The sequence below is a fragment of the Clarias gariepinus genome, chromosome 25 (assembly GCF_024256425.1).
Source record: "Clarias gariepinus isolate MV-2021 ecotype Netherlands chromosome 25, CGAR_prim_01v2, whole genome shotgun sequence".
NCBI lineage: Eukaryota > Metazoa > Chordata > Actinopteri > Siluriformes > Clariidae > Clarias > Clarias gariepinus.
The window spans coordinates 18373081-18397869 of NC_071124.1; the positions used below are offsets into that span (position 1 = coordinate 18373081).

The 24789-nt window shown below is 39.0% G+C and overlaps 1 protein-coding gene across 8 annotated transcripts in view; it reads right to left on the minus strand.

Annotated features, from left to right (window-relative positions):
* LOC128512870 (receptor-type tyrosine-protein phosphatase mu-like) overlaps nucleotides 1-24789 on the minus strand; it is a 250241-nt gene that overhangs the window by 139370 nt on the left and 86082 nt on the right. For all 8 annotated transcript variants that reach the window (XM_053486353.1, XM_053486352.1, XM_053486351.1 and 5 more), the window contains exons 3-4: nucleotides 14301-14575; nucleotides 8648-8726 (exon numbers count right to left, since the gene is read on the minus strand). In XM_053486353.1, the coding sequence (XP_053342328.1) occupies nucleotides 8648-8726; nucleotides 14301-14575 (354 nt within the window). The remainder of the gene's footprint in view (nucleotides 1-8647; nucleotides 8727-14300; nucleotides 14576-24789) is intronic.

Consider the following 24789-nt stretch of genomic DNA (forward strand, 5'->3'; position numbering starts at 1 on the left):
GGTCCAGGTTGTACCCCGCATCGTGCCCTACAGTAGGCTTCCTGGGATAGGCTCCATGCCGTCCGTGACTCTGAATACAAGATTAAGTGGTATGGATGTGAGTGAGATCTTATTTTGACTTTGGCAAAAGACAAACTAAAAGCAACAGCTATTTTTTTAATACTTGATTAAATATTTTATATATATATATATATATATATATATATATATATTGTAAGTAATGCTTTTGTAAGAAATTTGTACAGTTTCCTCTACACAGCCGGTCTCTAAAACACTAAGTGGAGCGATATGAAAAAAAGCCAAAGATGACACATTGTCTGTATGAAATTCATCTTTTCTTCCAATGAAAAAAAAAAACCCAATTCTTTTACTTAAGGGGAGGAAAATCCTTGAAAGCAAAATATGTGAATACTCTATGAAATTTGTTTTTCCATAAGTATTAACTAAACTTTAAACTTTATCTTACATGAATCATCTGAACAAGCTGTAAACTGCATAACGTAGCGGTTTTGCTGGAGTGACATATGACAACATTTAACCAGGTCCCGTGTCTTTTAAAATTTGCAAGCTTTCTACAGTTTCCTTAAGCAGTTGAGCATATCCAATTATTTAGAACCAAATTTAATGTTAATAACCGAGTACATAAACAAAACAAAATTCATCAACAGAACATCTAAATAGTCCAGCTACAATTGCCTGAATGTTCACCCGAGCGATACGCTATGATATAAAAAAGCGTAGACAGCCTGCACAAAAACAGACAAAAGCAAGGCTATTTTTTGACAAGGCTGATATCCTTAGGTCGGCTACTATGTACGTGCTATAAATGCTATTCTCTACAGCTTATGTTACTACAAAGAAAAGCGTCTCGGGTTACTTAGCTGTAACCCTGTTCCGTGAAAAAGCGGGAACAAGATGCTGCATGAAAACGCTATCTCTTTGTTTAACCAGTTGTAAAGCATGTGTGTATCAAACACACCAAATTTTGGATTATATAACCTTGGTTGGGTGACATCATCTGATAGGTGCACCTGCAGGTTATAAATGGAATGAACTATCTCTCACCCAATGTGACAGCGTTTGTCTTGTGGCGCCGCCCCCCCCGATTGCGGCCCCCATAGCATATAAAAAGCCACTCTGACGCCACTGACTAGTGCGGCGGACGTAAATCTGAAGAACACGTACTGGACACAGAAGTGAAGCCTTTCCTACTCCGGGGCTGTAAAAGGCGAAGCAGCCTTAACTGTTTAGCTACACGAATAAAACAGCCAACTAAAGGGTGCTTTCCCACAGAAGTCAGAACATGACAAGCCAAAATAGCAGCTATGTACGTTCTGAGAGTACTAGGGCATAAGCCCGAGGACAACTTGCTGAAAGACCAGCATCTCTTAATTGGTCACCCTCAGGGGCCAGACGTGAAGGTTCCAGAGCTCGGGCCGGGGATGAAATATCGTCCCCTGCGCCTGAGACAGAAGATCCCTCCTCACTGAAATCACCCAGGGTGAGCAGTCGAGGAGAGATATTAGATCCGAGAACCACACTCTGGTCGGCCAAACGGGGTGCTATCAATAAGATGCCCAAACCCTGTTGACGGACATTCGCCAGGACTCCTATGAGCAGAGCTATCAGAGGAAATGCATAAAGACGTAATCCGGGCCACGTATGGGCCATCGCGCCCAGACCCAGGGGGGGTTGGAGAAGTCAGAGAGTAGTAAAGGGGACATCGTGCTGTTTCTTGCAAGGAAAAGAGGTCTACCTCTGCTACATAAAATCTCTCCCAAATTTGGGTGACTACTTCTGTGTGGAGTTTCCATTCCCCATGTGTCACAGCTTGTCTGGACAGCAAGTCTGCTTCCACATTTATACGGCCCGGATTGTAAATCACCCTGAGGGACAAGACCTTGTCCTGTCCCCAAAGCAGAACCTGGTGCGCTAGCTTGTTTAAGCGGCGCGGTCACAGTCCGCCTTGGCGATTTATGTACGAGACTACCGGAGTGTTATCCACCCACACCAAACACCAAAGAGTTCGTTGGAGATCGGTGCTTCCCGAAACACCAGTGGTGGCCTAACTTGACCACCGGCCTCCTGAGAGTGCCAGCAAGGAGACTTTATTCCCTGATGGAATTCTACGCTCCCCTACCAGGGGGGAAACACCCCCACTCGTCACAGTCTTCTTCTGCACCTCACGCGTCGTGAGAGCCAGACCTGGTCGGGACTGGGTAGCCGACAGTCCCGACTCTTGAGCACGGCGGTAAAGAAAACCTCCCAAAGGCCTATTCATATAGTTTTGCCTCCCAAAACCTAGTGGCGACCGTATTAACAGCATCACCAAGAGGGCCAGAAGGCAAGATGTGGGCATCAAGGAAGAAAGCTCGATCCTAATCCTTGATGCCCGTCAAGTTTAGCCACAGATGTTTCTTTGTGGACACGATAGCAGCCATAGAGCGGCTGATAGCATGGGCTGTCTGCTTGGTTGCACGGAGAGACAGGTCTGTGGCTCGTCGTAGCTCTAGAAACGCCCTTTTATTAAAAGACCCGCAGTGCTCAAGTCTTTCAGCAGGTCAGCCTGGGAGGCCTGCAAAAGCGCCATGGTGTGCAGTGCAGCATCAGCCTGACCCACTGCCTGAAAAGCTTACCCCACCAGGGAAGATGTCGGCCTTATCTGGGGCATCATCATATAACCCCGCGCCTTCGCATCAACAATATTCGTATACATGAAAGTCGATGGCATAAAAACACAGGATAAATAAGGCTTATTTCATAAACGAGTTAACTCGTCATGGAGGTTGCCGAAGAAGGGGACAGAGCGTCTAATTTTGACCTCTTGAAGAGAGGAAGTCTCTTTTGCCTATTCACAAGAAGCACGTGGGCGTGCTTGAGGAGTGGACGCTAAAACGTCCTGATCCGGAGAGTGCATGAGAGAAAGAGGGAATTCCGTCTCATGCGTGTCTGCCAGATCGGCACGTAAACTCCACGAATGAACCCGCACAAAGCACCTTAATAGGGAGGGGATCACAGTGCTCACACTCTCCCTGGAGCCCGAAGAGAGCGTGCTCTTTCCCCAAACACTCAAAACAAAAAGTGTGGAGATCGTCCTCCTAACTTAGAGATCTCTTTCACGGAGGCATGCATCTCCTAACAAACTCTGCCATATTGGTAAGTTATTTAAAATTTTCTTTTTTTATTTTGTAGATTCGCTTTTGCAAACACAATGCGGTCCTTGAAGACAAAAAGACCTAAGGATGTTTCCGGTTCACTCCTATTTATAATCTGCAGGTGCAACTCATCAGATGACCTCACCTGACACAGGTTATATAAGCCAAAACTTGGCGTGTTCACACATGCTTCACAACCAGTTGAACAAAGAGATGTTCCCATAGCATTTTCACGCAGCATCGAGTGTAGCTTTTGAAAGAGAACAACAGATTTCAAGAGATCAGTCACAGGCTGCAGACCGGACAAAATGGAGATGGTGTTCATGGCCATCATGAGCTACAATATCACATGCAGATACACACGGAGATCCTTTCTACCTGCATCCGTCAGACTCTTCAGCTCAACACATAATTTGAAAAGATAAACATCATCTTTGGCAGACAAACAACACATTTTTTAATTCTTGTTCAGTGTAATCCACAGCAACTGTTTTGTATGTTATTATAACCTGCATACCAGTGTATATGGATAAATCCTTTACTGTCTCTTGTCTGTTGTAGTAAGACTTGAGACATAATAAATGTAATAAATTATAACAGCCTTGGCCAATATTATCTAATAGATGTGCCTGCGACTTCGCTCGCTTGGAATTTAATTGCACACTCACACGTTTTGAAAAATGTCCAGTTGAATTTTTGAATGAGCTAAAATTTTTACGTGCTACCGTGAAGTGCGCAGAATGAAGTGTGAGATCCCGTTTATTAGGTAGATTTTAATTGCACACTTATAAGTGCGTTTAAAAAAATGTACAGCGCCATCTGTTGAATTTTGAGATGAAGTAATGATTTTTTTCAATGTTATGATTTCAATGTTTTCAATGTTTCAATGTTTTTCAATGATATAAGGGTTTTTTCTATTTAAATTGTAAATTGGCATATCATATTTTCTCTGCTTGGCCAAATATACCTGTGAAAACCATATTAAAATTTGCTCAGCAGTTTTTATGTGATGTGTGCACAAATAGACAGACAAATAGACAGAAAAAAAATTCCAAAAAACATATTTTTGTGTTGAATTACTCATTTAACCCCCAGCAACCCCCTTTCTTTAATACATATAGTACAGATACAGTACAAATATTCCAAATTTACAGTTTTACTATGTGTATAGATTAATGCCTGTTTAAATGCTTCCCGAATAACAAAATTAGCACCAGCATTAATTGTTAAATAAATTAATAACTTAGTACATAAGTATATAAACACTTATGAATGTAGACCAATCAGCTATAACGTTAAGTACCTAGGTTTTAAGTTTTCCTGTGAGTTTTCACTGGGAAAGGTCTCTGCAAGATTTTTGCCAAATGTGAGATGAAGTGTTCTTTTTGGTCAGCAGCAGCTTGAAATTCTCACTTGGAAGCCTTTTTTTGTCCAGTCTCTTTATTATTGTTGAGTCATGAACACTGACGTTAACTAAGGCACGTGAGGCGTGCAGTTCTACAAATGTTTTTCTGGGTTCTTTTCTGAGCTTCTGGATGAGTCGCCAAGGGAGCTGGAGTCGCCATTGATAATGGCTCTCACCGTGAGTCCCAAAGCCTTAGAAATAGCTTGGTTACCTTTTCTAAACTTATGCATTGTTTCATACCTGTTCTTGAATTTCTTTAGATTGTGTTTTTCTTTTAGATGTTTTAGCGTGTTTCACTTCGTCAGAAAGGTTCTATTAAATGTTTTGTTTAGTTTTTCATATAAAGGCCGGAAGCTTTGGGTAGCTAGGGGCTTTGGGTGCTGTTGGTTGCAGGGTGGGGCCTCTGTGGATCAGACTTTTTTGTCTTTTGCATCCCATGGGTGGTTGATGGGATTGAGATCTGGCAAATTTCAAGGCTGGTTTGGTGAGCTTTGGTGCACTGGAGGTGTTCTGGTGCGTTTCTACTGAGCCAGCATTGGCTTTTTTTTTTCAATGAGCTGTGCTGCATTAACCCCTTGTGTGTCCATGATCCTGTCACCAGTTTAGTGATGTATAGTCCCTAATCAATATTGTTCACTTCACCTGTCAGTGATCATAGTGCTATGGCAGTCAAGCTCAGGATTAAGCTTACGCATAGCGTGATGATGTTTCCCACTGTCCTATTTCTTCCTATTTACAACATACTTACAAAATCAAACAGCATAAATGAACTATGTAAATGGATCACACACAATGGATCCACATAGTTTAAATTAGTAGACTGGATATTCATGTTAATAAAAGTTAGAATAAGCAGTAAAATTAGCCACCATCGACATTATTTGGAATACATGTACTTCTGCACGATCACACGCTTATCTAATTAATCAATCGAGAAGTTTTGCAGATACAGGTGAAGAGCTTAAGTTAATGTTCACATCAAACATCAGAATGAGGAAAAGTGTGGTCTCTGTGACTTTGATCGTAGCAAGGGTGTTAATACCATAGAATACTGTAAATTCTAGTACAATATTTTATTCAATGCTAATACTCAGAGACATTTCTGCTAATTGATCAAAAAATGCATATAAATTAACATTTTTATGTATTGTAAATTAAATTGATAACACTTTACTTTAAGTACCACACATTACAATATATTAAGATCTATACAATGATTGTAAAATCTTTATTCATTAGGTATTAAATCATAATAAACTACATTGCTATGTAACCAAACACCTGTTGGGGATTGTTTGATTAGACAAAAGTCAACATTATAACAGAATATACACAGATATCACGGGCACAGATAGACAGTCTTTAAAAGGTCCAGTTTTGGTTTGTCTACTCTTTGCCCATCCACATAAAGTTCTCGTAAGATCTCAGAGGCTCAGAGTTTCTGAGACACTTAAACCAACCCACCTGGAATTAACACCCTTGTACAATCAAAGTCACAGAGACTACACTTTTCCTCATTTTGATGTTTGATGTGAACATTAACTCAAGCTCTTCACTTGTCTCTGCAAAACTTCTTGATTGACTGATTAGATAAGCGCGTGATCGTGCAGGTGTACATGCATTCCAAATAATGTGGACGGCGGCTGATTTCACTGCTTATTCTAACTTTAATTTACACTAATATCCAGTTTACTAATTTAAACGATGTAGAGAGTGTGTGATCCATTCACATAGTTCAATTATGCTGTTCGATTTTGTAAGGATGTTGGCCCTAATAGAAAGAAATAGCACAGTGGGAAACATCATCACGCTATGCGTGAGCTTGATCCTGAGCTTGGGTCTGATTTTATCCAGCGCTTTGAAAATTAATGATCAAATTACGTCTGTTGTGCAAAAACAAATTGTGTTAATGCAACTCATTTAATTTAAATGGAGCCGATATACATAACTGAGTGAAACAACTTCAATGACTTTATGTGTTATTCTAAAAATACAGTGACCTTGTGACTAGCAAAGTGTTCGACTTTTGAATGATTTTATAGTCTACTTGGAAATTGTGGCTGTAATGACCCTCATTTTTTAATGAATAACCAGTGGAGCTGTGGATCACAAGCAGACTGGCAGCTAAATTTCCTATAGATTTTAAAATAATAGTAATATGCCTCCACACACTAAATTAATGGTGTTGTTGACTGTGTAAATATCATGTCTCATACAAAGCAATAATCTTTTTTGCCTGCCAGTCTTCTGCTCCACACTCCAGTCCAGTAGGTGGCGGTATTACGGGAACCGCCCTATAATTTATTTAGAAGTTATAGACGTTTCAATAGTATGTTTTATAATGGAATCAGTTTTTGTTTTAATAAATATTTAACATTTAATGCCCGTAGTGTGAAATTAAAACAGCAGCAACGACAGGTATCCAAGGGGCTTATGTTACCATAGTAACGCAGAGGAAGTGACGTCTGTGCGTGAGTTTTTCTCGAGGGAGTTCCCTTCACCAACATTCCCTGCAAACGGAGGAGGGAGTAGGGAGCACCCTGTGAAGTGCACTTCAAAATGGAACGCAGCTAAGTATTTGCAAAAGATGCGAACTTTTGACATTTGATTACAAAAAAGTATTTAAAGAATGTGAATTAATTCTGAATTAGAAAAATTACCAAACGATTTAATTAATTTATGAGACCAACATGATTGTTTAAATTGCATAATCAATTAAATCACGCAACTCTAATAACCAGTATTCTTGAACTTTAATGTGGTGTCATTACTTTAAACCGCTGGAGTTAATGTCACCAGTGATTTTTCTTATCATAACAGGCTGTTAAACCAGTGAGAAATGTGATGCACCCATCATGCATACTGTCCACTGTACAAAACTCTGGAGGCAATGTTATGATCTGGGGTTGTTTCAGTTGTTCAGGTCTAGACTCAGAAACGCTATTTGGCAATAAAATGAAGTCAGCTGATGACCTGAATATACTGAATGACCAGGGTGTCACATTTATGGAGTTTTTCTTCCCTGATGACACAGGCATGTTCCAAGACTCACTTAGTGAAAGCATTTTCACACATGAACTGGTCACCACACTGTGTGCTCTAACCAAATCTAAAGGTGACTGAATGAAATCATAAGGTGTGTGATCTTTTTTTTTCTTTCTTTTTGTTTTTTTGTCCAGGCAGTGTATATAATTCAAGTAAATGAATAACTTATAGTGTGGAGGGAAACCGCCCGCTGAAATGGCTGGTTGCTTTCCTGAACTTTGTCCCTGGAAGCACTTATAAATTTTTTTGCGATTTGAAAATAAGCAATTTTTGAAATGGCAAACATTTTATTCTGGTAATTTCTATATTTGATAGACTTTGCGCTAATGATTATCCTGTGACATTAAAACGAATAAGGAATATTTTTTAAATGTCAAGCAAAAGCCTCTAAAGCATACAACAGGCTTTCAGGACAAAGCACTTTCCAGCACATGGCAGATTTTCATATCACATTTTTTAAAGTGCACTATAATAAAGAATCAAAGCATTTTATTGCTTTCGAACCTTTTCAGATATACAGCGATGTCATAGCTAATATGGGACGGAGGTGTCACCATGTTCATCTAAAATAAACTGTATTAAAATAAACGGTTGCTATTGTTGACATTATTGACAAACAATTTATCAATACTGCAGTTTAAACTGTAATTCGAATATAGTTCTGATTTTACGTCATGAATTCTGCTCTCAAGTGTGCAACGTGCTTCTATTTAAACGCAGATTGATTATGTACTGTAGATCTTTTTATTCCTTTGTCTTGTTGCAAACCTGTTAACTAATACCATGCATCCTTGCATTTTTTTAATTGTGGAAACTAGTTAATGAGTGGGTAGCTACAGAAAGGGCATCAGGCGTAAAACCTGGACCCATAACTTATGGATTACATAACCTGATGTGCTGACCCCAAGAAAAAGAAAAGAAAAAAAAAACAAGAAAAAAAAAAACTACACTGATTTTTCCAGGATGTCAGAAAAGGACAAATTGATGTTAAATGTGTGTGTGTGTAGGTGTGTGTGTCATAGAATAAAAGGTTTGGCCTTACTGCACTGATGGCCCTGCACAACGACATCCTTGAGGGCCAGCAAACCACGCTGGCCTGAGGTCACAGCTTCAAATATGATCTGCAGAGGAAAAAAGAAAAAAGCTCATAACCACAGTGATAAATGCACACACCTTTAAAATGTTACACACCCAACGAGGCGAAAGACCCCCAAGGCAGACGACCTGTAGTGTCAAATCAGCAGAATAGGAACGACGCTAAAGATATCGTTATTGTACAAAACTCAAAATGAGATGACTTTACATTACTGTACATTTCCTTTTAAAGAACATTTGCTTTTATTAGGAAAGTATCAACTTTTGTAACAGTAGCAGAGCCCCTACATCACTGTATAGTTCACTTAAGGATCTCGAGGATCATCAGAATGTCTTCATCAGCTAGTCCTATGTGGACCTCGGCCAAACTGTTTAAAGGCATTCATTTAAAAAAATACAGAGTTAAAATTAAACACACAGCCGGCCATGCTGAAAACATGTGGCGCAACATTTGTGAGAGTATAGACGAGACCTATTTTCGCATCATGAGTTTTATGCATCATTCAACTGTTTAGGCTTTAAATAGGGAGACTAAAATTTTCTCTTAACACATACTGTCCACAAAGGTTAGATAAAACAAGACAGGAACACACGACTGATCACCAGACATGTCTTATTCTCTGGGTGTGGTGTACTCGAGCTATAATTCATGTAGTGACCCCCCTTGCATGCACACACATCAGCCTGGCCTTTAAAAAATATGAGCCCATAACAAAAACTCATTTAATTTCACTAAAATTAATGGTAGGTCCTGATTGCACACCTGTGTATTTACTAATGGCCTTGCTATGTTTTTTACAGAGATCTTCAGTCAGTCTTTTACTATGAAATAAAGGCTGTTGTGAGCTAATACAAGCTCAGTACAAATATATGCAAAGGTGAGGACTTTTAGAGGTTAACTCAACTACAAATGTAAATAGAGAACTATCATATTTAAGTATTAAGTAATATTTTGCTTAGTGTCTTTATTTTTACTTAAGTGCAGTATTTGTGTACTTTGGCCATCGATTGATAAACCCATAATTACAGTCGACCCTCCACGAAGTTGCAGTTCATGGCCTCAGTCTTTTTTAGATTTTTTTCTTACAACCTGACTAATAATTGTACGCGGAAACCCCCGTAAATATCTGCCGCATTTTTAATGCCTTTTTTGTGGCAATATATAAATGTTCATTATGTTATATTTATATTAGTGTTTTAATGCTTAACTATTAAGAACAATATAATTTACTAATTTTGTAACATAAATATAGTATAATAGTACTATATAAATAAAGTACATAGTATAATAATACTATATAAATAAAGTACATAGTATAATAGTACTACTGTATATACATTGACTTGGAAAACAAACACGTCTTGGTTTACGAGTACCGAGTATCATGTATCACACATGCGCTTCTTGTTTTGACGCCATGCGTCACATGATCACAACTGAGCCAACGGGTTTTCTCTCTCTTACGCTGCGGAATTGTGGGTAATCGTATCCCCTGCTGGGTCTTAGTGCTGGTCTCTTACAGGTATAATCAACATCCGTGCATGCATGTACTCTTTAATATAACACTGTGACCACATGTGTGTGCGTGCGTCATTGGACACCGTGCCACACACACACACATACACACACACACACACACACACACACACAGAGCCCTCCTACTTCCGCCTTCACAGACACACACACACTCTTTCTCTCTGCTCTACACAGAAAAACTGCACTGTCGCAATTCTTTTCAAAGGTAAAGTGCAGGTTAATTTGTTTTATTTTTACTTTACAGCAGTGATTTTGTTAGTGTGTCGCTCAATCAAGTGTCATTAGCATTTCCGTTGTGTGCGCGCGTGTGAAAAGAGTGGAGGAAGGGTAACTGTGTAAGACGAGAAGGGGGAAAGGGGATCTTACTTTAGATTCACACACACACACACATACATACACACACAAATTACACAGCGCCTGCGCGCACAAACTAAGACACTGGATTTATGTCAGGATTTATTTTAAAGGTAAAGTGCAGCTTAATTTGCTTTATTTTTAGTTAATATTTTCAGTAATTATTTTTATGTATTTATTTTTTTGGGTTGTGGAACGAACAACTTGAGTTTTTATTATTTCTTAGGGAAAATTCGACTTGGTTTACGAGTGTTTTAAAATATGAGCTGATTCAGGAATGAATTATGCTCGTGATCCAAGGTTTCACTGTATATAGTATAATAGTACTAAAAATAGTACAGTGCTACACAGTATACAGGTTTACCTTTACATTCTTTATTTTTGTTTTTAAGGATAATGTTTGAAATTAAATTAAAGTGTTTTGGGAGAATATTTAGGCTTCAAACTAAAAAAATAGGCATTTATAGGTATGTTTTGACCACATCCAAAATTCACAGTTTTTCACATATCACATATAACGCTCGTCGACTGTATTACTGTATATTTTACAGAGGTTAAACAATAGATCCCAGTTACAATTCATTTCATAATACTAGCAATCTACAGGATTGTTACATTACAGTATAAACAAAATGTAAACAAAGTTCCAATCCGCTCCCACACCCATGGCATGTGTCATATAAACAAGTCCAATGCCCCACCCTGCAACCCACAGCACCCAAAAGATCCGCTGCTTACGTCATGGTGCTGTATATTAGAGGTCTTGTGGATGCGTGTCCCAAGGGGCTAGAGCCACCCTGGTGTCATAATATTAGGCAAAATGTTTATATTTGTAGTGTTATAGCTTATTGGTGTGTGTGTATGTAAGAGTCTATATATATATATATATATATATATATATATATATATATATATATACTGTATATATATTAAATGCTCTGTACACTTTATAGCAATACATTTAATGTGCAAAAAAATACATAAAGTGCTCCAAGTCAGCTGTAGCTGCACTTGCTAGACTGAAACTTTTTTTCCCCTCGCTCTCTCTATCTTTCACTTTGCTTTTTTTAATTACTTATTAACGAGGTCAGAAGTGCTGTAGAACTAAAGTCAGGCTTGTACATAAACCTATCAAATTATTAGCTATAACTACGCTCATTACAAAATGTAAATAAAATTAAATACATGCATCTACATAAAAATATAACCTGTGTGCATTTGCTCTGTGATAACCAGCAACAAAGATAAAGTAGTCCAACAGCAATGGAGCCCTGATAACCTGCTTCTCCTGCTTCGTTTACATCCCTGTTCATGTTTTTGAGAACGAAGACATTCATTGCTTTATCTGTTCAGCAGCACAGAGGAGAAAAACTAAGATGCTTTGTTGCTCTGCTCCTTAGTCATATTGCAGGTTATTAAGCTTATTACGGAAACATGTGTTGCGAGATTCGACGCACTTTATTTCTGTTTATCTTTAGGCCGCAGACAACATGTTTTCCGACAGACGTTTAAATCACCCAGCTTAATAGCCGTCGGCAATTTTCGAAACTATCGTTAATCATTCCTAGCCTAATGGGAGGGTGTACTTTGCTAATACCCGAGGGGAAGTTTGCGATTTGGTGTGCAACATATTGCAGGTGCGAACCAATTTGACCAATTATGATCTGGAGTGATGTAGCTGAGATTAATGAACTGTCGATTTCACGCAGCATGCTCACTTTACCGAGTGTCTCCACCACTGTATTTTGGTTTTATGACACACCCCACTTTTGGATTTCAAATACAGCCACGGCGATAAAGAAATACATATGCGGTTACAGAATGCACTTGCATTACACCCCTTGCAAACAACAAATGCACAAAGGTGACAAATTCCTAAATGCACAGAGGACAGTACATTTCCATGCACATGTGCATGACTAACATATCTTACATGTCCCTGACATCAAACCCCATGGTCCTAAAGTCTCTTGCTGTCTCCTGATAGAGTCTCATTCCCTTAAAATTACCCTCGTTTCCAGGAATGGATGTGACGGTCTGCTGCTGGTCCACAACTCCTGCTTTATAGCACCTTCGCGGAGAACGCCTGAATCAAAGCAAAGAATCTGCCAAATTACAGACAACTCTGTGTTTTTAACTCTCAAGCGAGCCGGTAAAAATGGTTTTAATATTTCTTTTGTCCCAAAGACATATAAAGCTCGTATTATGTCTCAACAGAATTCCAGATGCTTAAATAATTTATTACTTACACACCCAGGACCCGCCGCAAAACTGCTGGCGCAAAATAATTCAGTCGGAACCCTTTGCATTTAAACAGCACTTTAATGCCACGTCTATACATGTTTTATAACTTCTCTATAAATGTAATGCGACTTGCGATAAATGAACGTGTTCTCTAATGAGGCCTGTGTGCTAGGAGTGTACTAGCCACGTCTCATCAGAACCCATCTGTCTGCCCCGCCACTGCCGGTTCTAATGGGCTAATTTGGCTTAGCGGCGCTCTCCTTTGCGAGGTGCGGGGGTCTTGGTCTGCCAATTAACACCAGACTTTCCCGCGAACCCTGGAGAGAGGACACCTAATAAGCAGGCATGTGTGAAATCAGGCTCCTCTCTGTGGACCCCAGCGTAGCCTTCCACACGTGAAAATGAACCACTAGGCAGAGAGAGAATGTAATTTTTTTCTAATATAATAGGGGAGGGTGGTTTTCATTATGTGGTGAGAGAGAGAGAGAGAGAGAGAAAGAGAGAGAAAGAGAGAGAGTGCGAATGTGAGATAGGGGAGCGAGGTAGGAGAGCGAGGAAGTGAAAGAAGACGACGCGGAGAAAAATACGGACATGTGAAGATAAAATGAAAAGACAGATAGATAAGTTGTGAGGAGTATGGTTGATCATAAAACCATATACCAAGAAAGAAAATTAGGTTTTTTAAATGTACGTATGAGTTAAAAAGTAATAATGAATCTATTTATTGTTTTGGCCACAGCTGTGATTGGTCAGGAGATGTTAAACTTTCTTTACCAGCGGTCCAAATCAGTTGTATATTAATGCGCTCATTCTAACAGGTTGTTGTTACTATAATAACAACTTACACAAGGAATTGTACAGCAGAAACTCTATATAAATGAATTTAAAACATGTATAAGTGTTTATTTAATGCTAATCGAAGAAGTCTTATATAGACATGGGTTATTTTTTAATTTTTTTTAAGTATCATATCTTCTGATCCTGTAGGCCGATTGCGATGAAACAAAGCCTATATGTTACCTTAAGCTTGGCCAAATACATCTGTGAAAACCCTATTAAAATTTACTTTGCAGTTTTTACGAGATGCAAACAAACAGACAGAGAAAAATTCCAAAAAACATTCCTAAATTTCTTTAACAAACAGACATGCCACCTTTACAGTTTTATTATATGTATAGATTATTTAAATGAGATCTTTATAAAATCGTGATACCAGCAGAATCGCAATACAAATAGAATCGGCACCTAAGTATCGTGATGATAACGTATCAGCTGCTCCCTTGTGATTTATGTAGAGTCTAGTAGTATAGTATCACTAACATTAGAAATCCATTAGAAATCCAAATAGTTGACAAACTAACATACTGTAGTCACCTCTCAGGAGTGAATCCCATGGGTGGCTTAGGCTCAAATCAAGCAACACAGTGATCTATCATTCTACTTTAAGTCATGCCTTATTCCTCACCTGGTAGAAGTTGGGCCAGTAGGTGCTGATAGCGAGTTCCACTTGGATCCAGGTCTTGCTGACGGGGCCTGAAGTGTTCCAGACGGGCAGACCTACGGGGCTGTTGTTCTCTTTAATGTAGATGTTCAGGTACCCGGGGCTGCCGCTCTCCCTGCCAGACACCAGGTACTGAAACGTGACACAGTGTGTGTCGTTCTCTTTGAGCTGAGGGCTCAGTAGCTGCGCTCTTTGTCCGGCGAAACGGCCTGACGTGTTCACCATCATGAAGGCTGAACCTGGTAGACAAAGAGGCAAAAACGTACAATAATATTACACTGATAACATTAAGATTACCTTGTAATTTACTCTGCAAAATGCAACAACGATGTAGAATGGAATAAACGACTTTATAAAGAATAAATCTTGCATACTGGTCAACCTTTTTCTGTTGTTGCCATATTAGCGTGCAAGTGATCTGACCCGAAAATAATTATAACAGACTCTCTTCTCTAAAGAGAGTCTGCTTGCTAAAAAAGTAGTTGGTTTGTTTTTTATAAAACCATGACTTGGACAGGAATGCTGGTTTCAATGTCTTTATCTGTGTTCTCATCCTAATACATTACTGTTTGTATAATTAGAGCTAATTCATATGTCGACTCCATATAATGAGATTTTTTTTTCAACTGCACAGTTCTCGAAGCAGATCTCTGTGAGGGGACGCTTATTTGTAAGGCTTCAATGTCAGCACTTTGTAACAGTCAAAGGAAAAAGCTGCAACTTCCTTCCATGAAAATGTCTTAAATACTGTACATAGGGTAGTTTCTCTTCAACATGACAAGCTTTTGGTCTAATTAACTCGAGGCTGGTGAGCGACTATAAAATACGTGATGATTTGTTTCGTGGATGTTGCACATCATTAAATGTAACTATACTGTAAATAGAAAAAAAAGCAGATGACTGGGTTCTAAAGTTGCGCAAGAGATAAGTGCTTGCGATCTCGATGATGCTACAGCCCATCTGTTGCCCGGAGCCCTGGAGAATAAATTGGCCTCTTTCTGGTTGGGGGTGGTGTACTAGCTACAGTATATACGGCAATCCTATGCATCTGTAATCTCATGCAAGAAGCTGGGGCAGGAAAGTGCGTTTCCTCGAGTGCGTTACGTCGCCCCCTATTGATGCCTTAGCGGCAGTTTGAAAAGATGGCTGGTGTAGTCTTGGAGTAAGTACGTGCTAGCCGTTGCCCTCTATGGTTGGTAGCTGCCAGGTGATGAGAGAGAGCCCTAAGATGGAGTGGAAGTGGCAATGACTTAAAAAGGATTAAAATTGGGTAAAAATAGATATAAAGGATTTTTTAAAAATTATTTAACAAAACCAGGCTGTCTTTGATTCATTTCCGTGCATTCCTCAAATGTAGAAAGGTTAAGAAAGGTGGTCGGCCTCCCCCAGGTGGTGCTCCCTCTATCATCCAGAGATTGTGAGTTCGATTCCCGGATGATGCTGAAGCCTCTCTCAGCCGGGCAGTGAACTGATTGGCTGAGCTCTCTCAGAGGGAAGGGATGAGAGGCACTCGAGCGTAAGAAGCAGAGAGCGCTGTCCTCCAATTGTGTTGCGCTAATCCCAACAGTGCGTAAGCAGGCAATTCGAAAGGATGTAGTTGGCTGGCATCACGTGGCTAAGTGGTTCCCTGACTGGTAGTAAATGCCTTGAGTGAGGAATGGCCTAATGGCGGCTGGGAATGGGATACGACTAAAATAGGGGGAAAAATCCAAAGAAAACATCAAAGGTTCACTGGATGTTCACTGGATCCTGCGCTTTTGAAGAAATTTAACCTCTTCTAAGTTTGTGAGACACATGGCATTCGCTGTAACGTGTTAATCAACACAGTAAAAGCCTTTTTCCGTTCGTAATTGATTAAAGCGGAGCCACTTCATTAAAGCGACTGCTTAATTTGTCTTAATTAGCATCGCTAATTAATATATATCTGATCTCATTACAGCATTAAGCTACAGACAGATCAGCATATACTGTACAATGGCTCTCCACAGAAATCCCTCACTGTAAAAGACACTGGGAAATACTCTTCTTTACACAGTGTGAGCTCACACACACATGCACACAAATGCACATACAGTATAGTTAATGCAGCCAAAGTATTACTGCTGACAACTGTGGTCCAGCAGCCTGCTAGCTGATATGGTTAGTACAGGACTGATCAGCTAGCGTTAGATTCATCATGTAATTCTCATTCCACACACACACACACACTTACACAAAAAAAGATTTTTAACACGGGTTTCTCAATAATTATTAGATGGCGTAAAGGTTAATACGAGTCGCTCATTACTAGCCAATAGCACACAGGCAGGAGGATTATACTGACAACAGTTTCAGAGAAAAGGCCAAACTGCCAGTTATAAGCATGCACATCTACTCAAATCCTATTGATCTCTCCCTCTCTCTCTTACTTTCTGAACCATAGTGATAATGAGTAAAGTAAAGCGCACTATTTGACTTTAAACCACCATTCTGTCATGTTTCTGAGATGTAGCTAACATGTAGCCTTTTTACAGAAAGAGAGTGAGCTAGATTGGGATAACTTGGCTCAATGTTGTTAATTTGGGGATCTGAGGATCCAGGTTCGAGCCCCATTGGTACGTGCCACCCCAATACTACCCAGTCACTGAATGCACTGCCGCTCCAAAAAACGAGAGTTGGAGGGTTGCGTCAGAAAGGGCATAAAACATGTGCTGAATTGTGTGAGAATCTGGTGGTTGCTTAGAAATGTTAAGGAAAGTTTAAATGCAAAGATAATAGCAGCAACTAATATCACCTGATCCTGAACACCAGTAAGACCAAGGAGCTCATTGTGGACTTCAGAAGAAGAAGAGGTAACACACACTCCCCTGTCTACATCAATGGGACAATGGTCAAACATGTTACAAACTTCAAGTTCCTGGGGATACACATTTTTGAGGACTTAATCTGGTTCACTAATACCTCCAGGCTCCTCAAGAAAGCCTTCCAGCATCTCTTCTTCCTAAAATTACTGAGGAAGAATCACCTTTCTAAGGACATAATAAACAATTTCCACCGTTGTGCAGTAGAGAGCATCCTAACCAGCTGTATTACAGTCTGGTACGGTAACTGCTTTGTTTCGGACCGTAAATTCATCCAAAGGGTGGTGAAAACTGCCCAGTGCATCATTCGTGCCCCTCTTCATGGCATTGAGACAGTATACAAGAAGAGGTGTCTGTGTAGGGCCCGTTGCATCGTGAAGGACATCTCTCATCCTGCACATAAACTGTTTTCTCTCCTTCCCTCTGGAAAAAGGTTCAGGAACAGTTTTTACCCCACAATGATTACCTTATTGAACACAACCTCATGTACCCTCATGTAACTGCCTTACATGGACGGAACCACCATCACTGATAACCCAACATTCTTGTATAATAAATATCTCTGTAAATATTCCCTGTACTTTCATTTGTATAGTCTGCACATTACAATGTACACTGTACACTAATATATGTATATTAATATATGTATATATGTGTGTATAGGTATACTCTCTGCATTTCCATCCAGCTGTTAAATTATATATAGTTTTATACATCTGATTATATGTTTATATTGCACTGCTAACTTGCACTGCTAACTTGCACTTCTGGTTAGATGCTAACTGCATTTCGTTGCCTTGTAACTATGTGCAATGACAATAAAGTTGAATCTAATCTAATCAAATATATTTTATTTAATAATCAGGTCGCACAATGCCTTTGTGGTTTGCACGGTCACCTCACACCTTATGCATCTCGTCTCTGCATGTTCTCCTCTGTGCAGGTAGTCCAGTTTTCTCGCTAATTTAAAAGAGGTGGAGGGTAAACTGGTGACTGGTGTTTCAAAATTCCCTGTAGTGTCTAAAGAGGTGAATCAGTGTGTGTGTGTGCTTGTGCCAATTTGCCAATTTGCCCATTTGGGACGGCCCCCATTCATGGTGTACCCACCTTTAGGGTGTACCCAACTTAGGGGACCTGGAGGTTCCCCCTGTGCCCCTACATGGAATAAGCAGTCTATACTTTATAATAAATGCTGTTTCCAGTTACATTTAATGTTTACAAACAAGTTACTTTCATACAGTAGCAGCTCTAAACACTCCTTGTCTGCTCTCACCAGCGTCTTTTTTTTTCTCTTCAATCGAACAATCAATCAATCGACATTTATTTGTATAGCATCGTACAGCAACCTAAGTTGAACCAAGGTGCTTTACATAATTAAAAAATAGCACACATAAAATTATTAAAAAATAAAATGAAATAAATACCCACATGAAACAAAAAAATAAAAAAATCCTCTAAATAGGTGCATCAAAAAAGAAATTAAATAAATAAATAAATAAAATGAATAAAAATAAATAAATAAATTTAATAAATTTAATTAAATAAAAAATATTAATAATAATTGTATAATATAGAAATAAAAAATTTTAATCATAAAAGACACATTGTCATGTTACTATTACCTGTTACAAAGTGCTGACACTGGAGACTCCTTCCACAACTTTTAAACAAACTAAAATCTAAAATAAATGCAATAAGCTGTGCCAAGACAATACTTCATAATATTTTAATCTGATGTATAGTTAATGTTTAAAGACTGGAAATCATTAAACCACAGCAAAAAGTGCAAAGGTTATGTCCATGCCATGAATCTGAAAAGAGCGTTTCAGAGTTCTTGTTTATAGCTTTTAATAATTTCAGTGTTGTGAACTGACTGTATTTTGCAATAAAACTTGGAACCAGACGAAATAGGCTTGAATTTTTATAATCATTTATGTTTATGGTGTTAATTGCTCATAAGGTTAATGGAGGTACTGTATAGAATGGGTTGGCCGGTAGCGTAGTGTTTAGCGCTGTTGCTTTGTACCTTCAGAGTGTACCACTTCTAGTGCTCCAGAGCATGATGAGCGTTATAGACAATGACTGAGCAAAGCTACTACAGAGCTCCATCAATTCACACACATGTGCCTTAATGCTCCATCTGTCCACGGCTCCACACTACTCGCACCTCATCGCTCATGTTTACACCCTGAGCCGAACAGACGGTGAGACACGGAGGTGTTTGGAACGGGGAAGTGTAAGGGTGTAGATTTGGGATGATAGGATTTTTTTTTTTAAATAATCATTATTCGTGTCTGCTCACCTAATAAGGGTTTATTCCCACCGTACACGCCTCCTCCTGAGCCTTACATCAGTAGCGCTCTTGATTACCATTTAATGTTCTAATTAGTCAGAAGCACAGAGCTGACCACGCTGCTGTCACACTTACGCAGGTGCGATCTGCTCCACTGTTTGGATGTTGTTGTTCTGAGAGGAGTGAAAGCGCACGTATGTGTGTGTGTGTGTGTGTGTGTGCGCGCGCGCGTCTGCGCGTTTGTTTTTGACTCACGGCAGAGCCGAACTGCTGAGTGGGTATCGCGCTGACCACACGCTGCGATGGAAATGACTTGAGTCATCGCTGTGTTTGTGTTCGCGTGACTGATGTGGCCTGTTGGCCTGACGTTTGTTTATTCTTTTATTGCTGTGCTTTTGGAAAAAAATACCCACGTCAGTAATACAGAGAGCGCCGCGGCTACAGCGACAGTTGTGTTTATGTTGTTATTATATTCTGATTTATATACTATTTCCACACAAGTGTAGAGATATAAAATACACACAAAAGCACACACACAAACACACGGCCATCCTTCTGTGCACTTCTGATTTCACCACGTGGGCTTCAATACAATTATGGAAGAATTACAGTATGGACTGTTTTATTCATATGCCTGTATGATTTATTTACAGCACCTTCTATACAACAAATATTGATATAAAATCTGATATATCTTATGAAATAAGCCTATATTATATAATAATATGCGCATTTTGTGAGTTCTACATTTTTGCATTGTCATTCGGTAGTAGTAAAACGTACATTTTTTAAAAGTAATGATGAGTTTAATTCTACACAACATATCAGAAAAGTGTGTGTATCTCTGAGATTTAGAGGTAAAGAGCCTTATTTAAGGCACCTTTGAGAAGATTGAGAAAACGGCTAAAATCTCATTCAGGTCTCAAAGATGGCTCATTTCTGTATACGGTATGTGAGCCGCACACCACACAAATATAAACTATCTCTGAGATTTAGAGGTGATGGGAGACATTTGAGACACCTTTGAGAAGATGCAGAAAACGCCTACATCTCATTCAAGTCTTAAAGATGGCTCATTTCTGTCTTGGTCAAAAAGAAGAGATTTTTATTTAATCAGAGCACCCTGACGACGTAAATGTGTGTGTATAATTCTTAAACATGTGTAAAGGTACAATACTGTTTCAATAAAACAATTCAAGTATAAATTGAAGTATAAATATACAGTAAAGGTTTTTGTCTGCATTGCAATATATCTCCATACAGTACATGGTCCATTCATATATTGCAATATATTAAAAGCGCTAGTTTCCTATATATGGAAATGCATTATTTAATTTATTGCAATATATTTTACTATTTATATATAAATATTTATAATAAAATTATTCGTTTCATTATTCGTTTCACAGCCCAAAAAATAAATACATAAAAATTAACCTGCACTTTACCTTTAAAAAAAAGTCTGACAAATAAGTGTTTCCGTTTATGCGCACAGATGTGTGTGTGTGTGTATGTGTTTGTAAACCGGCACGTTGTCATATTACGCGAGCGCACACACATAACGAAAGCCCCAAACACACACACACACACACACACACACACAGCGACTGCGTGGATAAACTGAAATACTTATCTGTCGGGAATTATTTTATTTACTTTTTTTTATTATAAGTTTAAAAGATCATTTTCTCCATCAGCCTGTCGTTATGTGTGTGCGTGCGCGTAATTTGACACGTCGGTTTACACACTCTCTCTCTCTCTGGCCTTTAGTGTGTGTGTGTTTGTGAACCGGCATAGTGTCAAATTACGCGTGCGCACACTCATCACGACATTTTGTACAACCATGGTGACATTCACTCACTACAGGCAATTTTGAAACGCCAATTAGCCTAATCTGCAGGTCTTTGGACTGTGGGAGGAAACCGGAGAACCTGGAGGAAACCCACCAAGCACAGGGAGAACATGCAAACTCCATGCAGACCTGACACGGGAATCGAACCCAGGACCTGGAGGTGCAAGCAACAATGCTAACCACTAAGCCACTGTCGTAATTAAGCCCAATCGGTCATGTATTAATGCAGTATTTTTCCTTTGCATTTCTTCGTTCATCTGTAATCCCCTACCCTTTCGCTCAGAGACGTTTTGCATAACTGGATAAAAAACAAGACACTGTAACATGCTAAACAGAGTTTATCGAGTTATTTTTTAACCGTCATGGTGCCATGACACCTCCTGCAATACCCAGCCAGACAGAACTGACACGTACTGACCTACTGTGCTTCTGACAGAATGCTGATATTCGTCCTACAGAATGTGCTGTGAAGAAGTTGAGTAAGAGTAACTAGAGTCCGAGAAGCCATAAAAAAGGAGAATGATACTGAAACCGAGAGAGTGAGAGCATCGGAAAAAACAACAACAAAAAAAAAAACTAAGCACGGGTCAATAGTGCAAGATTAAGATTTGAGGAGGCTTAGTAATGGTAGTGATAGTGCACAGCAAACAGACACTAGAGAGTGAAGAAGTGGATTAGGGTAACATCAGGAGGATCAGAAGGTTCTGGGGACTTGAGTGAGGATAAATAGTCGCTCCTGAGAAACCTGGATAGCAGGGACGGCTAAGGTGAATGAGCTGGCAGGGTTAAACCCCAGACAAAAAGGCATCAAAGTCACATTGCTAATAAAAAGAAAAGTGGATTGTTTTGGAAATACACTACATTTGATCTGACTGAAAAGGTGCGTGTAAAATATAGCAGTGGGACGAAGCTGAAAGTAGATTGTTTATTATCTGTTTATCATCCTTTTTACCGGAAAAAATGTATTTGAATTATTTAGCCCGACTGTAAATTGAATTGATCACACGTACAAAATAATAAAGATCCACGATTTGATTTAAATATAAAAATATTTTTAAAAATCACACTGCGACTATTTTTGACATATTGCGATTACGATTTAAGCTGCGATGTGGAACTATTAGTACAGCAAATAACTGATCATATTATCTAATTAAAAAGATGTTTGTCAATATATATTTATCACCTCATTTTTACATAAAAAAAAAAAATTAGTGCTAAACTACATAAATTCCTCACTATACATATATTATCTGTACAGCCTTTTGCTCACAGGTCCATAAGGTAATTACATTTGTTGAGGGGCTGTAGTCACCTTCGCCATTGTCGAGTACAAGCGCAGGAGATTCAAGATGAATTAACATCAAATAATAAATTGTAAAAAAATTTCGAGGCTGAAAATCACTTAATCTTTTCCTAACCTATTTTTTTTCAACTGGTTAGCTTCATTTTGAGCATCATGCCAATGAAATGTCTATGTTTTCCAGACAGTCTTCCTTCTCACCCAAAAACACACTTAGGGTCCAAGACTGAGATACTCATACTCGTATGTGGACGCACAAGACAAGTTTCACCCATTGGTCACAAAATTAAAAGCGCTTGACTTTTCTGGATGTCCTTGTATAGTTTGCTATAGCATTAAGATTTCACATCCCTGACACTAAAAGGCTCGAACCTGTTCCACCTGGACAGTAGAACCTATGCATGAAGCAATCTCCATGAACATGGTTTAGAATGGAAGGGCTTAGTTATCCTGCACAGGGCCCAGACCACAACCCTACTAAACACCTTTGAGATGAATTGGAATACTGACTGTGCGCCCTCACCCGATATCAGAGCTGAACCTTACTAAAGTAGAAAAGCAAATTATACAGTAATTCTGGTTCAGCTCTGGACTACAGTGACATTTCATTTTTTAAAATTTGTAAAGTTAATATCATGGAAACTCTACATTCATCAAGAGTGCATTGATAAAGAAATACTGATTTGCAATTTAGTTTCATAAGATAGCTGTATCATTTCAGTATCAAATAAACTAGCAAGCCAGTTTAACGCATTCGGCAAAAGAAGACATTTCTCTATCTGTCTTTCCATTTTCCTTTCTCGTTCCTTTTTTATTATTATCATTGCTTCTTTTGCCTAACAATGGCGTGCTCAGGACCCAATTAAAACCAGCGAGCTCTGACTTTCTTGGCCACAGCAGGTGTGTTGGAGTGGTTTCATAAAGGCCACAGTACTCAGTCCAAGGTCTTGGGCATTCGACAGAATGACTTTATTATCAGATCAGCAGCACTTCAGATTGTAATGCAGCACCACAGAGCACGAGAGATCCTCCGACTGAGCCTATTGAATGCTTTTGTGCGCAAAAGTGAGATAATCAAGTGCGATCTGTGGCATATACCAATCTGATCTTGCTGTGAAATACAATAAAAAAAAAATGTTGGATTCTCGTACAAATTACAGATTCTTGTACAAAACGATGAACACTAGAGGATAGATATTATAATTTCCAGCACTACTTCATTAGAGAAATCCAGCATAGCCTTATGCCTGCTTTTTAAACAAGTCTGTATACTGTATGCATTAATAATTTCTTGTGTCATTTGATTTCGTTTTGTATTCTGTATCCCTCATTTACTTTATGTTTACATTATATTTACTTACCCCCCATCACACTGAGCCATGTTTCTACTGAAGTAGATGTGCAAAAGATTGTGTATGATGCAGTATTGCAGTAAGAACTGGTGAGCACATGGTCGACACAAAATGCAGACAGAACGATGGCATTTAGTAACGATGGCATTGATGGTGTAACTAACACCTCTCATATACTCGATTGATGTACAACTGTATAAGCATGGCATTATAAAGGCGGGAAAGGTTGGATGCAGCTCTGATCGAGTTGTCATTCATGTCATTCTCTGCAGTGGAGTTCTAACAGCGACCCCTTTAGGCTTGTGCTATGACCAACGTTGGTCCCTGTCGTGGTAAAAGACCGCATCAAGTTCAAATTTTGCAGTTCTGTCACTTGCCATGTTTCTACGCATGCAGCAGGTATCAGTTAGCAGGTTATCTGAGAGTTAAGTACAAATACTGGAACCACCTGACACTATCACATTGTGAGGAAAAGCACTCCAGTATTTACTGTTTATTAACACACTGGACACAATGACGATGTAGTGAGCGTGTGATTTGGTAAAAGAGCAAAGTACGATCAATAACACTGTTGATCAATAACACTGTTTGATCTCATGGGACCTGGTGAGCATGTGATCATGTGCGTGATAGGAAATTAATGGAGACATATTAACAAGAAGTATAAATTTAATAAATGCACTTTTTTTTCCATTTTGACCTCATTCCCACTTGGTTATTTGTAAAGTTTACGAACTCCTTGACTTGTTCGCTTACTACCCTCACTGCTGAATTTTAAACCCTACATTCTATGTTAAGGTTTAATTAACATTT